Genomic DNA, 18067 nt, shown 5'->3' on the forward strand with positions numbered 1-18067 from the left:
GGGTTTATTTAGCTACTATAATTGCAACATAGTTGCTTAGAGTGCAGCTCAGAGGTTGGCAGCAGCAGGCGAGGAACCTTGGCTTCCTCCATCCCTGGAGCAAGCAAGCCTCATGCTCGCTTCAACTGCGTGGCTGCCGGCCGCCATCTTTGTTGGCGGTTAATTTGCATATCACCCTGATTAGCCAATGGGAAGCGTAGTGAAGGTACAGCCAATTACCCTTTTTGTCTTTTATTAGATAGGATAAAGTTTTTAAAAAACTTTACAGAGGGTATACAAGAATTGGTTAATTAATTCTCTAAATTTAGCTGTATCTTTTAAATATTTCTTAATTTTAATTAAATACTTAAACCTGTAATTCAGTAAACATAATATACAGAATTAGTCTGCAATCTGGCTAACATACTACTAAAACCACCATTAACAATAATCAGTGTATCCAACAAATTCAGTGAATTTCTTTCAGACCATTCCTTCTCAACCTTCTGACCCATCTCCAAAATGTTCATGTTTTATCTTTAATACTTCTCTTCTTAAATTCCTAAAGTATCACATCTATTCCCATAGTGTCAAAAAATTCAATCATGATTAATTATTCTTAATCCTTGAAGACAAACTCTTATTCTGAGCTCCAGATCCAATTACTTACCGAAGACATCTTACTGGATGTCTCAAACATCAAACTTATTATTATTCCTTCTTAAGACAGCTTCTTCTCAAATGGCCACAGCATCTTTTAAAATCCCCCAAAACAGATTATCTGGGAGTCATACTGATTCTTCCCTCTCATTACCATACATGTATCTTACTGATTCTCTACCTTTATTCTCCTCATTCTCATTTGGATTTTTAATCACTTAGTTTGAGAGTCTAGGCCAGGGGTGGGCAAACTTTTTGACTCGAGGGCCAAAATGGGTTCTTTTTTTTTTTTTTTTAATATATTTTATTGATTTTCCACAGAGAGGAAAGGAGAGAGATAGAGAGTTAGAAACATCGATGAGAGAGAAACATAGATCAGCCGCCTCCTGCACACCCCCCACTGGGGATGCGCCCGCAACCCAGGTACATGCCCTTGACCGGAATCGAACCCGGGACCTTCCAGTCCGCAGACCGACGCTCTATCCACTGAGCCAAACCGGTTTCGGCCACAATGGGTTCTTAAACTGGACCAGAGGGCCGGAACAAAAGCATGGATGGAGTGTTTGTGTGAACTAATATAAATTCAAAGTAAACATCATTACATAAAAGGGTACGGTCTTTTTTATTTTTTTTTTAGTTTTATTCATTTCAAACGAGCCGGATCTGGCCCGCGGGCCGTAGTTTGCCCACGGCTGGTCTAGGCAGGCCCATGGCACTTCCATCTAGATTTCTTTAGTAGCTGCAAATTGATCCCCCACCTGGAATCTTGCCTCCCCCTCCTTGCCAGATAATACTTCCCTGATTTTATTAATATTAATTAACCATTTATAAACTTTCTGCATAACATTCAACCTCTCCTGACTCACTAGCACCATGTCCTCCCACTCTTCTATACAATACCCTTCACATTAGCCATATGAAGCTATTTGCAATATCATGATTTCTCCAGCCTCTACGGCCCTGCTGATAATGCTCTGGACTAGACCCCAAGCCCTGCCACCTCTCCACCTATACAGTGAACAACTCCCTCTCAAAAATCTTCAGCTCTAATAAGCTTTTCCAGGCATCCCCACATCCCATAGTAAAACTATTTTTACCTTCTTTTTGTCTGTTATCTTCCAGATACTCTGGCATATACTTCTACCCTTCTAAACAATAATTTATTTCTTTAAGGGTGGGGACCAAGTGTTATTCATCTTCATATATCCAATATCCGTAAAAGTGCCTTCATTCAATAAGTTTATTAAGTTAATAAATACCATGTTATTTTAAGGCATATTTCAGAGTTTTAATGTAATATATAAGTCCATCACAAAGAACATGAGTGTGTGTATGAGAAAGAGAGACAGATATAGAGAGAAACAATAATTTAGGTATAGCCTTTAACAAAGCAGAGTAAAAATGTAGAGATGTGCTAGATAATAAATTTTTGATGTGCTATATAATAAATTATTAAGAACCCCCCCAAAATGTAATCTTTTTCTATATCACTCTACAAATAGACATTTTGGATAAAGCCTTGCTCCAAAGATTAAATCACTTAGCAGTGTAAAACTGAACCCAGGTTTTCTAACTCATGTATTTTGGCATTCAGGGGCTTTCCTATACCCTGAAAGCTCGATCAATAATCTGGGTCAGTCTGCAGTAATAATGCCTTGGCACTTTTTTCAGTCAGTGATGGGGTGGGGGACGAAGAGGCACAAACCACACACTCTTTAAACAAAAACATAATAAAAGTCTTTTTAAAAAAATGACTGGCTGATAGCTAAAATGCCTGAATACTCTTTAAGGAAATAGAACACAAAGTACAGACAGAATACTTTTCTTGGTCTTTAAAAAGAAAAAAAGGAAGTGAGAAAACTGAATAGTTATTTCCTAACCACCTGAATTGCATTTCACTTTGTCTACGTAGTGAGATCAAAGAACAAATATCATGTTTATTTTTAAGTTCCATATAGCAAATAACACGTCAGGCAGTGTCTACTAATGAATGCTCAACCCATGAGAGTGTGTAGATTAGTCCTCACCTCTGCAAGAAGTCATCTCCACTGCTGGCCTAACAGAAACTTTCATTCCTTTCCACAACTGGTAAGGTTCTCCTCCATTTCTTGCTTTGTTCCACTGACCTGAACCAGATGCCCTTGACAGTTCTCTGTCAATTATATCCCAACACTCCTAAGTCCCTTTCACTTTAAAGCTTTGGCCAATCCTGGCCCCACACTTCATAAAGGAACTCACTGCTTGAGTCCTATTACTAGAGTCTCTTCCCACTGGCACTGATTCCAAGAGTCACCAGATAAAACCAAGTCTGCTAAGAATAGCCATTTAACTCCCAATCACCTCTTGGGGTCCCCAACAAAAGGTTACACAGGGTCTCTGGCCCAGAGTACTCTCTAGAGCAGTGATGGCGAACCTATGACACACGTGTCAGAGGTGACACGTGAACTCATTTTTTGGGTTGACTTTTCTTTGTTAAATGGCATTTAAATATATAAAATAAATATCAAAAATATGAGTCTTTGTTTTACTATGGTTGCAAATATCAAAAAATTTCTGTATGTGACATGGCACCAGAGTTAAGTTAGGGTTTTTCAAAATGCTGACATGCCGAGCTCAAAAGGTTCGCCATCACTGCTCTAGAGTCAAAGCCCATTTGAGAGCCACTGACAACTGACTGATCAGAATCAACTGAGTATTATCTACAGGGAGAAACAGCACACAGACATAAAAAAAATAATGTATACCTATATTATATGGAATGAAAATATCTTAATGACCTAAGGTTAAGAGAAAAATACTACAGAATTACATGTAGTATAATCTTACTTATATAATTACATACAAATGTCTGTGTGTGTGTGTGTAAATCACATATGAGAAGAACATGTTGAGACAAGTGAGTACACTGTATATACAAACAATAATGCATAGTGGTCCACCCTTATCCGTGGTTTTGCTTTTCACAAAGTAGTCCAAAAATATTAAGTGAAAAATTCCAGAAATAAACAATTCATAAGTTTTAAACTGCATGTCATTCTGAGTAGCATGATGAAATCTTACACCATCCTGCTCCATCCCACATGGGACATGAATCATCCCTTTGTCCAGCATATACACACTGTACACACTACCTGCCCATTAGTCACTTAGTAGCAGTCAAAGCTACCAGATCAACTGTCACAGTATTGAAGCACTCTATACACTTGTATTGTCTGTCGTTTAGACAATGAGAGTGTATTCACATTTTACTTAGGCAATATAAAAAACAATAAAGTTCTTCCATCAGAAATAATCACTGGTTAACAGTTTGTTGTGTATTACAGATTTTCTTCCTGCATAATCAGATATATAGATATAACTTTTAAAAATAAGTTAAGCCCAGCCAGTGTGGCTCAGTCATTGAGCGTCGACCTATGAACCAGGAGAACGTGGTTCAATTCCTGGTCAGGGCACATGTCCAGGTTTCACATTCAATCCTCAGCTGGGGGCATGCAGGAGGCAGCTGATCAATGATTCTCTCTCATCATTGATGTTTCTATCTCTCTCTCCCTCTCCCGTCCCCTCTCTGAAATCAATTTAAAAAAAATAACAAGTTAAATGACAGGAATTCTGTTTCAGAAAGATGGAATAGACATACTTTTCCCTCTTCCTCTTCCTACTTATTACTAAAAACCCTAGATAAGCATAAGATAATCCCAAAGGTGGGAAAAGCAGACTGGCTAGAGACCTCAGGACCCAGTAAACAATGTGGGTGTGAGCTCCCTGGGATTTCTGTTTTTCTCATATAACCCAAACTTTGGGCTAAAGAAGACTGTACCACTAAAACATCAATGGGCACAGACAAGAAGGAGCCCCAACAGAAGCCTGCTATTTCTAGCCAAAGGACCAGGAAAGAGAGATAGCCTAGCAAGTTGTTTCTGTTTTTTTTTTAATTGCTCTACTTCACAGAAAACATTGTGGCCCCACCCACACCCACACCAGCAAAGGCCTACTAATAGGCACCCCAATCCCCCTATTCCCTCCAAAGGGTTAGTGTCAGAGAAGGCCAGGTAGAGAGCCAGGACTTTAATCCCAGCCAGGCAGTAACAGACCACCACCACAAAACCACCTGTTCCCTGCAGAATCAGTGGAGACCATATGGGAAGCAGTTCTAGCCCTGCCAGCCAAAAAAGCATCAGTGGGGGCCCAGTGAGGAGCCAGAACTCTCACCCCCACTCAGCAATTATGAGGAGCACCCCCTGGGGTATCAATGGAGACCAAATGGGGAACCTGTTTCATAACATAATACTGAAAATGTCCAAGTTTTAATCAAAAATCACTCACTGTATTAAAGAACTAGAAAGAGCTCTCAAGCTGAATGAATACAATCGATAAATGCCAACACCAAGACAAGATATAATTATCTGAGAAAGATTTTAAAGCAATCATCTCTGAATAAGCAGTTATGAGTCTGACTGAATCAAGTGAAAAATATACTCTCAGCAAAGAAACAGAAGATATAAAGAACCAAATGGAAAGTTTAGACTGAAAAAAGAATAGAATAACCTAAATAAAGTAAATGGGATCATAATATACATTCTTGCTATTTTTCAGCTTAATACCTAATGAAAATCTAAGTCTCTCTGTAAAATTAATCCTCAATTAAAGGACATGTATATTGTTTATAATTTCTCACTATTATAAACCATGCATATTTGCATAATTATCTACATAATTTCTGCATAATTATCTGTCCTTGTTAGTAAATGACATCACTAAAAATGAGAGTGCCATATGAAAGGGCATGCACAGTTTAAATTTTTTTTTTTTTTAAATATATTTTTATTGATTTTTTACAGAGAGAAAGGGAGAGAGATAGAGAGTTAGAAACATCGATGAGAGAGAAACATCGATCAGCTGCCTCCTGCGCATCTCCCGCCGGAGATGTGCACGCAACCCAGGTACATGCCCTTGACCGGAATCGAACCTGGGACCTTTCAGTCCGCAGGCCGACGCTCTATCCACTGAGCCAAACCGGTTTCGGCCACAGTTTAAATTTTTATACACATTGCCAAATAACTGTCTAGAAAAACTATACCAATTACATTCCCTTTAACAATGAGTCTGCCTACTTTTCTCACGTCCTTGCCAACAATGGGTTTCCTTTTCTAATTTGAGAAGTGAAAATAGTCTGTCATTGTTGTTTTACATATGTTTCTTTATTACTAATATGATAAATATATTTTCATGTGCTAAAAAGCTAAAAATAGTCTTTCTTTTGAAAATTACTAATGCAGGTATTTTGTGAATTCTCACTGTTTATCTTACTGATATAAAAGAGCCATTGGTATTTCACAAACATAAGCTGGTTAATAAATATGGTTTAAATATATTTTCAACCATTTTGTTATTTTTTTAACTTTGCTTATGCCTCTTTTTTTGCAGAAGAGTTTTTAATTGGTTTAGAATTCATTTTAGAAAATCCAGTTTAACTAAATCTTAGTCTCATTTAGTTGAAGTACAAAGACATCTAAAGGCTCAGTCCCAACTAGTTTTAGAGCTAATCAATCATAAAATCAACACTCACTACTGGTGAGTATCTAGAATTGGTCTTTCTGTTCTAATGAGGGAAAAGAAGAGGATACTGGCACCCACTAATTACCTATACATTATATTAAGAATAGATTTCTGCCGAAACCGGTTTGGCTCAGTGGATAGAGCGTCGGCCTGCGGACTGAAAGGTCCACCCACTAATTACCTATACATTATATTAAGAATAGATTTCTCCATATACATAGTTTCCCAAGTGGTATCACTGGATTTTGACTCCATTTTTTAAAAATACAATATTCCACTTCCCCATTGGGATCCCACTCCTACTCTAAACCCCAACCTATTTGGCTGTTAATATGACAAACTAACTGTATCCCTTTTTTCTACTGGAGGTTGGACTAATTCCCAAGACTTTCACTGTTATCTGAAAACCTACCTCAAAATAACCAAACTACTAGTCTGCCACCTGACAGATCATTATGGTCACTACCTAAAGAGTTCTGCTACCATGCTCTGCCCCTCTTTCAGAGCTTGACCTAAATTTATTAAGCAATCTTGGGTACCATAATTTGAAATGCTGGTCAACTTACTTGAGCTATTGCTCAATTGAGACAGAAAATAAAACAAATGGCCCTAGCCAATTTGGCTCAGTGGATAGAGCATCGGCCTGTGGACTGAAGGGTCCCAGGTTCGATTCCGGTCAAGGGCACATGCTTGGACTGTGGGCTCGATCCCCAGTAGGGGGCATGCAGGTGGCAGCCGATCAATGATTCTCTCCCCTCATTGATGTCTCTATCCCTCTCCCTTCCTCTATATCAGCAGTTCTCAACCTGTGGGCTGAGACCCCTTTAGGGGTCGAACGACTGTTTCACAGGGGTCACCTAAGACCATCAGAAAACACACATATAATTACATATTGTTTTTGTGATTAATCACTATGCTTTAATTATGTTCAATTTGTAACAATGAAAATATATCCTGCATAGGGAAGGCCGGGGAGGGTTGGGGGCAGGAGGGAAGGGGGTAAGAGATCAACCGAAGGACTTGTATGCATGCATATAAGCATAACCAATGGACATAAGACACTGGGGGGTAGGGGAGGCCAGGGGATTGTCAAGGGTGGGGAGAAAAAAAAAGGACACATATGTAATACCCATTTTAATACTTTAAGCAATAAAAAATAAATAAATAAATAAAATTTTTTAAAAAAGACAAAAAGAAAATACATCCTGCATAGCAGATATTTACATTACAATTCATAACAGTAGCGATATTACAGTTATGAAGTAGCAACGAAAATAATTTTATGGTTGGGGGTCACCACAACATGAGGAACTGTATTAAAGGGTCGCGGCATTAGGAAGGTTGAGAACCACTGCTCTATATCAATATAAATATATCTTTTTAAAAAAAGAAAACAAATGCAATGTATTATATCTTTTTTTTTCTTCTGGATATCCATTCTCCCTATTTACTTCTTTTCTCCAGCAGCCACTCACAGGCTCTGGCATATTTCATTACACAAGCTGCCTAATTTATGACAAGTAGCACTAACAATGTCATAAAAAGTAAGCACAATCACTGGAATTATAATTTCTGTGAAAGTCACATTCATAAAATCGTAATGAAAGAAAAATAGTTTAAAAGGATACCTTTTAATAATGTGAAGAGAAAAATTTTAAAAACACTTATCTCTATGTTGTCAAAAGTTATTCCAGCATTTCATGGAATAAAGAATTGGTCTATAAGGTTTTTGTTTGTTTTTTAAATTTTTTAAAATATATTTTATTGATTTTTTACAGAGAGGAAGGGAGAGAGATAGAGAGTCAGAAACATCGATCAGCCGCCTCCTGCACATCTCCCACTGGGGATGTGCCCGCAATCCAGGCACACGCCCTTGACCGGAACCGAACCCGGGACCTTTCAGTCCGCAGGCCGACGCTCTATCCACTGAGCCAAACCGGCTTCGGCGGTCTATAAGGTTTTTAACCAGTCCACAAAATGTTTAGTATCAATACTTAAGGCCATATTACTTAGATTTTTCATTTCCTTCAGTTTAACATTTTCAAAGCATAACTAATTTCTTTTTTAACTAATTCTATTTATATTCCAGGATACTTCCCTTAGCTAAAGAAGGACAGCACAAGTTCACCTTCAATTTCTCAGCAATCTACAAACAATATTCTGTTGGAGTTAATTTTACAAAGCATTAACATATTACCACATCGGATCAAGAAAAAGTAGCTAGGAAGGACATTACAGGGTTAACTCGATGGTTCTCAAGGGGCAATTTGGTCCCTAGAAAACATTAGGCAAAATGTGCCTAGAGACATTTTTGGAGGTCACAATGGAGGAAGGGGGAGGGCCACAGTGTACTGATATCTGTGGCTAGAACAGCTGGGCAAACTACCGCCCCCTGGCCAGATCCCGCCATTTGAAATCAATAAAACTATTGAAAAAAAAGACCGTACCCTTTTATGTAATGATGTTTACTTTGAACTTATATTAGTTCACACAAACACTCCATCCATGCTTTTGTTCAGGCCCTCCTCCGTAATGGCCCTCGAGTCAAAAAGTTTGCCCACCCCTGGGCTAGAAGCTAAGGGTGTTGCTAAACATTCTATAATGCACAAGACAGCACCCAAAACAAAGAATTATGTGGTCCATCTTTGGCTGGTTTGCTCAGTTGGTTAGAGCATTGTCCCGATATGCCAAGGTTGTGGGTTCATACAAGAACCAACCAATGAGTGCATAAATAAGTAGAACAACGAACCAATGTTTCTCCCTCTGTCTCCCTCCTTTCTCTCTAAAATCAATAAATAAAAATTTAAAAAGAAAAAAAGAATTATGTGGTCCAAAACTATAGTGATGAGATTGATAAACCTAGGACAACTGATGAAATTTTAATATATACTACACTGCAGCAATGTTAAGTTTACGGAATTTGATCATTTTCATGTGGCTTCATAAAGGAATGACTTTGTTTCTAGTAAATATATATCAAAATATTTAGGACTGAAGAAACATGTCTCAACTTACCCACAAAAGATTCAGAAAAAAACATTATGTAAATATGTAGAGAGAAAAAATGATAAAGCAATGAACCCAAATGCTAACAACTGGTAAATCTGAGTAAATCTTTTTATTATTCTTGCAATTTGAAATTTTTTTTTTTAATATATTTTATTGATTTTTTACAGAGAGGAAGAGAGATAGAGAGTTAGAAACATCGATCAGCTGCCTCCTGCACATCCCCCACTGGGGAAGTGCCTGCAACCCAGGTACATGCCCTTGACCGGAATCGAACCTGGGACCTTTCAGTCCGCAGGCCGACGCTCTATTCACTGAGCCAAACCGGTTTCGGCGCAATTTGAAATTATATAAAAAGTTAAACAAGTATTAACCATGCCTATAAATTTCTTTTAACCAGGAAAGTTTGCACAATTTCCCACAATATATGCAAGGGAGTAAACCAGCTTTCTTTTACTCCTTTTTCAAAATAAATTATACTATCTTGAGTGGACTAATTGTAAATTTGACCCAGATAACTCAAGTAAGCGTAAGCTGAAATGTATAATTTCTAAAATGTGAATTTCAGAGAAAAAGCTAGAAACATCTAGATGTCTACCAAGGATATGACATTCTGTAGTATATCACAGTAAATGCATGGCCTAATACCCGTGCATTGAACATTTCAGGCTTTCAATACATACTGAAAACTGCAATCATTTAGAACCACAAAAGACCTGAATATACTTAATGGGAAACAATGTATAAGAAGTAAAACAAAAATATTTTTAGACTCAGATTTTCAGAAGTTTTAACATTAGTTCTGAATTCTTGAACCTTATCATTCTTACTTCTAGGTACTTTTTACTTAAATAGTATTTAAACAAATATACAATTAACAGCTTTGCAAATATTAATGGTTTACTTTTGGAAAGCAATAATTAAAATTGTTAAATCCAGGAAAAAGTTTAGGGCACTTACAGATGTCTGGGACATACTTGACTGTTGTGTGACACTTCCTGTGGGGGATGTAGACGGTCTTCCACTGGACAAACTTGCCTAAAATAATAAGAAGTTAAAATCTTTCTGGTGCCAGATACCACAAAACCAAAAGAAAAGTAAAAATGTCTATAAATGAAGCTATTCATTTTACACTGAACATGGATTAAGCTTTGGCCAGATTAAGAAAAAACAAAAAAGCTGAATGGTGGAAACAGGACCCAAAGGGTCATATGATTTTAATAGCTGCACTCGTTGTCAGTTTTACTCTACAGGCTTCTATCTTCTTTAGTGGAATCACCACTGCAACATTACAAAAAAGAAATTGAAGCTACGTCAAGTGCCAGTGGGTTTCAGTTTCCTAACTCATATCACAAACATGATGTTACTTAAAATTACACTACCAAGAAAAAGCAACAGCTGGGTATGTGATTACAACAGATATAAACCTTTTTCAGGTTCAGTCAACTGAGATCCTTCTCTAGTAACTAGATTTAAGATTAAATCTCACATGTAGTTTTATTTAAATAAACAGAACAATAATGAAAATCTTCTTTAAAACACAAGCATTTAATCATAAAATCATCCTGTTAGTAGAAATAGTGTGATTAGATGTGGCTCGTTGGTCTAGGGGTATGATTCTTGCTTAGGAATAGTGTGATTAGATTTTAGAAAGTACATATGCATATCTTTATACAGAAAATGTCTGGAGGGTTACACATTAACTGATACAGTGGCCAACTCTGAAGAGTGGAAAACAGCAGTGGGTGTAGTAAAGGAATACTTCTTCTTTAACTCTTATAAACAATTTTATACCGTTTGATTTTTTTTTTGATAGTGTAAATTTCTTGCATACTGGAAAAAAACCTTTTTTTGTTAAAATGTAAATATGATTCACGTAATCCTAAGTATTCACTGTTATACCTAAAATTTTACATGCAAAATCATGACACTAGCATAGCAATCCTGCAATGTAGATAAAAAGCAGTGGAAGGAAAAGTTAGCAACAGAGTAATATATAAAACATATCCATTATTTTTTAAATTAACTTCCATTTGGCAGCCTATTATATTTCCCTAATAAAAAATTATCACAAAACATCTGAACTCTGAAATAATACCCAATTCATTTATTTTCTGCAGTATCTGCAAATGTCAACTTAGGCCTCATAATTTTTCATTTATTCCACTCTCACCTGAACAGCAGCAAGGCTCTGAAGCTGGGAGCTGCTTAAGTGCTGCTGCTGAAGAGCTGCAGTGTGCAGCATTAAGTGCTGCTGTTGAGCTGCATACATCTGCTGAAGGTACTGAGCAGCTGAGCTGGAAGGCCGATGCAATGCCTGTTGAATTACCTGTGATAAGTCAATTGAACCAATGTCAAACCATAATCTTAACCATAAAATAAAGTGTTAAAAAAGTGAAAGTTTAAAATTTTGCTACTTGAATATTCACTGTCATAAGCTTATTAACATAGTTCTCCTCTAATTACATATCTCTAGGATTGCACAAATTAAATCCGTACAAATTAAAACTACCCTGTGTAGTCAATTCACAAAAGAAAAAAGGAGCAAACAACCATTTGAAAAGATCTTCAATCCCATTAGCAGACAAAAATTACAAATTAAAACAGGATATTATTTTCCAACTTTCAGATGGATAAAGATTTAAAAGAATACTATTAACTGAGGAAACAGGTACTCTCATAAATGGTCATAAAAATCTAAATTGGTATAAGCATTTTGAATAAAACTTGGTAGAATTCAGGGCTTGGGTACAGGAAGGAATACGTTCAACCCTGCAGCCATTACAAATAGTAATGCAAAGCAGTGCTGCCCAATATAGTAGCCACTAGCCACATGTGTCTTCTGAGCACTTACAATGTGTCCAGTGCAACTAAGGAATTGAGTTTTTAATTTTACTTCATTTTAATTTAAATATAAATAGCCACATAAGCTAGTAGCTACTGTACAACATGGCACATACTAGTATATCTACATTAATTAACAAAAAGAATTCCCAAATACATCCTAAGGTGAAAAAAGCAGGCTACTAAATAGTGTATTGAGTAAAATGCCTTTTTATATTAAAAGTTTGTGTGTGTTTTTTTATAATACTTTAAATTTTTTTTTATTGATTTCAGAGAGGAAGGGAGAGGGTGAGAGAGATAGGAACATCAATGGATGAGAGAGAATCACTGATCAGCCGCCTCCTGCACTCCCCACACTAGGGATGGAGCCCACAACCTGGGCATGCGCCCCAGACCAGAATCAAACCCACGACCCTTCAGTCCACAGGCTGACACTCTATCCACTGAGCCAAACCAGCTATGGCTATATTAAAAGTTTTGAAAGAATATTCAGGAAAATGTTAAAAGAACACCAAACTGGATTCGAGGTGATTTTTACCTTCTTGTTGGTACTTTTCTTTTTTTAATATAGTTTTATTGATTTCAGAGAGGAAGGGAGAGGGAGAGAGAGATAGAAACATCAATGATGAGAGAAAATCATTGATCAACTGCCTCCTGTACGCCCCATACTGGGGGATCGAGCCCGCATGTGCCCTTGACAGTAATCGAACCTGGGACTCTTCAGTCTGTAGACTGATGCTCTATCCACTGAGCCAAACCAGTTAAGGCTCTATTTTTCTTTAAATGACTGAAAAAACTTTATAATGAGTAGGTATTATATTAATAATCATAAAATTATAAAGCAATTTACTTTTTAGAAAATTACTAATTACCTTTCAAATTTAATTTTTCAAACATTTATAAATGTTTTTTTAAATGTCAGATTCCGTGTTTCAATTGTTTCAATAGAATAAAACTATCCTTACTAAAATAATTCCTATAAGTGTTACTGAAAATATTTATTAGTATAATATAAAATCTGAGCCTGACACTTCATAAATAGATAAACACAGAAAAAACAACCATTCTATTAACAGAGAAAAATTCTTTATCTGCCCAAACCAATTAAGTCAGACTATGGTAGTCCTCTACAACCACATCCCAAAGTCACATCATGCCCACAGTGACTCTGAAACAGTACAGAACTCTTAAAGCAGCATCAAACCAGAGAGATAAGGGAGTAATAGAGCCATATCCTACAGCTTTAGGGTATGAGTCAGGACACCTTGAACCACAAAATTCCAAGAGAGCATATTTCCTTGTATTGTTTACTTTCACTTGTTTATATCTCATTTTTCCAACTCCAGATTGCTAAGCCTGCTACAGACTTCTGTCACCATATCAATGTAGGCTTTTGACTCCTAGTTGCAGAGGACTATAGACCAGCATCAAGTAATTTAGGATTATAACAGTACTAGAATAGTAATTTACTAATTTACTAGTAATTTAGGATTATAACAGTAATGAAATTCGTGCACTGGAAAGGTCCCTCAGCCTGACCTGTGCCCTCTTGCAGTCTGGGAGCCCTCGCAGGATGTCCGACTGCGAGAGGGCGCAGGCCGGGCTGAGGGACACCTCCCCCCCAATGCATGAATTTCATGCATCGGGCCTCTAGTGGTGTTATAAATATCCAAATGGCCCTTGGCAGAAAAAAGGTTCCACACTCCTGCTCTAAAGGAATGAGGATGATAAAGAACATTCAAAGGACTGAAAATGAAAGCTGAAGGTATTAAAGAACTACTTAGGTAGTTCAATAAATATTGATTTGATGGTATTTAGGGGAAGCAATTCTAGGATATCATGCAAATTAGTGTTAGTGCTATTTGTGAGATATATCTATATCTATATCTATATATCTCCAGTAACAGTTTAAAAATTTTTATTAAAGTATTAATATAATACTTCCAGGTGTACAACGCAGTAATTCAACATCTATATACCTTATGAAGTGATCACACTATACAAAGTTATTACGGTAATATTGACTATATTCCCTATGCTGTACATAACACTGTTTTTTATTAACACATCCAGCTCAGGTAAAAACTAGAGAACAAAATGGCATATTAAAATATCACATCATCTTGTGTTCAAAGATCTTGATACTCTTCCCTATATCTCTTGCCTCAGAGAAAGATGAAGAACATTAAAAACACATTCTGCATTCCAGTTTGAATTTTTTAACTGACTGGGTCTCCAACAATTCTGATTCCATCTATGGTAACGTCAGAATCCTAAACCATACAACAGTTAAATAGTCATTATACTGGGGTATCCACTCTAGAAAAATGAATAGGGAGAGGATTATGTTGCAAAGTTATTTTCAATGTAGAATGCAATTATGGGGATTCTAGAGAGAATAAGCAGGTATAATGGAAAAAAATAAGAACTCAAAGAGTAGTTAAGGGCACAACTCCAGAATCAGAGAACCTACTAGCTTTATGAGTTTAGGAAAGTTAGACTACTTACTAGTAAAACATCAGTTTTCCCATTTATAAAATGGAGATAATAATAGTATCTAATAACCCATGCAAAACTTTTATCAAATGCTTGGCCCATAGAAACTGTTCAATAAATGTTGGCTATTATTACGTACTGGGTACATCTAACGTGCCCAAACAGTTCTAGATGCTTCCTTTAATCCTCATAATAACTAATAAGGTGGTGGTCTCATCCTCATTTTACAGTTTCCTGAGGCTATTATGCCTCCCACCTAAGATTATATAACTACTAATGAGAAAGTGAAATTCAAAGAGCATATCAGACTGCAATGCCCTTGTCCTTTATATGCAATACCATATTGCCTTCACTTCCATTATTATAAAGGTTAACCAAGTAAATTTAATTTTCTCAACTAAGTGACGAGCCCAAGATTTTTCCTCCTTAGAATTCCTTTCCACCTCTACCCCTAAGAGCTTTAGAATGAATCCTTCTCCTTAGGGTTCTTCAGTTTAAAATGAACCTCTTAACACATCTACAGACCTGAATAGATCTCCCTAAGTCTATATTATGGGTTCAAATATAAAATAATCCCAAAAAACCTAGAGCCATTCTGCATGTTGGGGCTCTAGATTGATTATCTCCATACTGAAGCAGCAGCTAGACACCTTCCAATTATAATTTTCCTTACATATTTTAAAAGCTACACTCGGGGGTGGGAGGGGGGTAGGGGGGAATAAGAACGGACTGGAAGAGGTTAAATGGAGGGAAAAAGAGAACCTATGTAAGACTTTCAACAATAAAGATATTTTTAAAATCGCCCTGACTGGTTTGGCTCAGTGGATAGAGCGTCGGCCTGCGGACTGAAGGGTCCCGGGTTCGATTCCGGTCAAGGGCATGTACCTTGGTTGCGGGCACATCCCCAGGAGGGGGTGTGCAGGAGGCAGCTCATCGATGTTTCTCTCTCATCGATGTTTCTGGCTCTTTGTCCCTCTCCCTTCCTCTCTGTAAAAAATCAATAAAACATATTTTTTAAAAATAAATAAATAAAATAAAATAAAGCTACACTGACAAATGTAAGCCCTCTCAACAGAATAATTATTAAGTAACTTTTTGAGTGTTTTGAACATTAATAATTCTAACTGTACTTAGCAGGGGCCCTCACACTACGGCCTGCGGGCCACATGTGGCCTGCCGAAAACATTTATCTGGCTGCTGGGTGTTTTTGCCGCAAATGCCTGTTGCTTAGCAGCCGACTAGTTTTTTCTTAAACTATAGTCCGGCCCTCCAACAGTCTGAGGGACAGTGAACTAGCCCCCTGTTTAAAAAGTTTGAGGACCCCTGATTTAGAGGATATCATATAATTCATTGGATATGAAACAAAATTTGACATAAGCAAAAATAATGACATCCTAAGTCTTAGCCTACCCATCTTCATAACTGAAATACCTGTACAGCATGTCGGTCTGAGCCACTGTAGACTGAGATCTGTGGTTGCTGCATTCGAGAGGAGGAAGTGGTGATGGTGGTAGTGGTAGTGCTACTGGTTGTTGTCGACACAGAAGATGTTCCAGGGTTTGGTTCAGTATCCATAGCTGTACCGTGGTCCTTAAATCTGGCAGATAACACAAAGGGTTTGTACTGGCAAAAGCATTATCTTATGGGTTTTAAAGAATATTTAATAATTCCAAAGAAATTATCAAGTCTAAATTTCTAAGAAGGTCCTCAAAACACAGATAGCACACAGTCACCATAAACACCTTGAAAGAAAAAGTACTTCACAAATAAATAGCATATTTAATACTTAATACCAACTAAATTTGAATTTAAATTATTCGGGATATGTAACACAGATAAGCCGGGTCTAAAATTTATTTTCATTATTGAAAGAAGATGAGTATTTTGAAACCAAAACAGGTGATGAGTGAATACTAAACTACCTAGGAAAATAAAAACTAAAGCAACATCAGGGAATTTAAAATATATATTTACATTCTTCTGACCATACTAACTACAAGTTCAAATCTTTCTCTTTTTCCAAATCATTCTTATCTATACATTAAAATAGGGTGCCTAAGGGCTTGTGCTAATTAGCTTAATTTTTGGCAACCATATATACTTGCTTTACAAATAAGTTCTTTTAGAAAATAAGTTAATAAAAGCTTCGGCCTGCGGACTCAAAGGTCCTGGGTTCGATTCCGGTCAAGGGCATGTACCTTGGTTGGGGCACATCCCCAGTGGGGGGGCGTGCAGGAGGCAGCTGATCCATGTTTCTCTCTCATGGTTGTTTCTGGCTTTCTATCCCTCTCCCTTCCTCTCTGTAAGAAATCAATAAAATATATAAAAAAAGAAAAAGAAAATAAGTTAATAAAAAAAATCACACTAGCTTTTTCCCTAATTAATCTCACTACATCTAATAAGTATAATGAAAAGAGCTGACAACAATTTCCCCACTTCCTTACCAAAATCTCTTTTTCACAAAGAATTGTCCTAAAACTTGAAAAGAGCATAATTATGTCACTTTCCTCAGGAATGGACAGTAAAGTACATTTGTGGACACGACTTTCTGATTTTTCCCCTTCTAGTATTATGAACTCACTTCGCTGTTGTATAAAGTTCTACTAAATACAGAATTTATATCTGAATAAATTCAAACAATTTAAGTCAATTCTAAGGGCCTCAAAATTGTTAGAAACTAGAACTACAGGTAGGTTTTGTGGGGGGTGACAGAGCACAGGGCATATACTCGCTTTATCTGCCCTATGTCCCATCTTTTCTCCCCAGAAACAAAATCTGGCGGACCTCACATTCCCAGCAGTGACAAGAATAAGAACACTTTCTACTTCAGGAGAAGACAAAGGAATTTGGCACTAATTGTGTACCCGTACACTATTCCCATGTCTTTAATGTACAGGTTTTCTTTGTCCTTTATATCCATTATGTGAATAATATTTATATGCTTTTTAAAAAATCTCGATTTAATGAGAGGAAACGTGAATGGGGAAAAGCTGACTACACTTTCTTGATTCGTAAATGACTCCTATATCCTTACGCTTCTCTGGTGCCTTTTTAAGCAGTTTTTCAGACTGCATCCCAATACCCAAACCACAGCATCGCATGGTCACCGCTCAACAACGGGACGCGTTGTGGTCGATAAGGTGAACTTCTTCCCAATGACCGGCTGCCCTAACGCCCCGAACCTGGCCCCAGCGCTGGGCCGTGAGTCCGCCTCCATGCCGGTCCCTCTGCAGCGCGTGCCATTCCGCTCCCCCGGACCCTCGGCCCCCAGCCCTGGGGTACGCGGTTCCGCAACGAACCCAAAACCCAAAACGGTCAGAGAGCCCAAACGATCGGCACAATGCCACACCTCGCCGAGCGGAACCGGCCCAACCGCTGACATGCATTTGGAGACCCGGCACAAAGGAGCCGTTTCTGCAACTCTGCCGTCCGCTGCGGAGCTCTATGCCGGCAGCACGGCCGGCGGCCGCGGTGGGCACCCCCGAGGCCTACCGGGAGAAGTCGGCATGTCTCCCCGGGCACACCA

At 37.7% G+C, this 18067-nt stretch overlaps 1 protein-coding gene and 1 long non-coding RNA gene across 7 annotated transcripts in view; one reads left to right on the forward strand and one right to left on the reverse strand.

The window, feature by feature from the left end:
* Window positions 1-16263, reverse strand: part of PHC3 (polyhomeotic homolog 3) — a 75257-nt gene extending 58994 nt beyond the window's left edge. For 2 of the 6 annotated variants that reach the window (XR_001513900.1, XM_015564168.1), the window contains exons 1-3: window positions 15973-16257; window positions 11375-11530; window positions 10162-10239 (exon numbers count right to left, since the gene is read on the reverse strand). Coding sequence is in view for 5 of the 6 variants with exons in the window: in XM_015564168.1 (XP_015419654.1) it covers window positions 10162-10239; window positions 11375-11530; window positions 15973-16116 (378 nt within the window). In the remaining variant the exon portion in view is untranslated. Of the gene's footprint in view, window positions 1-10161; window positions 10240-11374; window positions 11531-15972 lie in introns of all 6 variants that reach the window. The other 4 variants (XM_015564169.1, XM_015564170.1, XM_015564167.1 and 1 more) reach the window with 4 other exon arrangements.
* On the forward strand, window positions 7862-8623 carry LOC107183130. Its single transcript, XR_001513901.1, has 2 exons — window positions 7862-7920; window positions 8153-8623. It is a non-coding gene; the product is annotated as an uncharacterized LOC107183130 (long non-coding RNA).
* Window positions 16264-18067: the final 1804 nt, after the last annotated feature.

Source organism: Myotis davidii, unplaced genomic scaffold (genome assembly GCF_000327345.1).
Source record: "Myotis davidii unplaced genomic scaffold, ASM32734v1 scaffold115, whole genome shotgun sequence".
NCBI classification, from domain to species: domain Eukaryota; kingdom Metazoa; phylum Chordata; class Mammalia; order Chiroptera; family Vespertilionidae; genus Myotis; species Myotis davidii.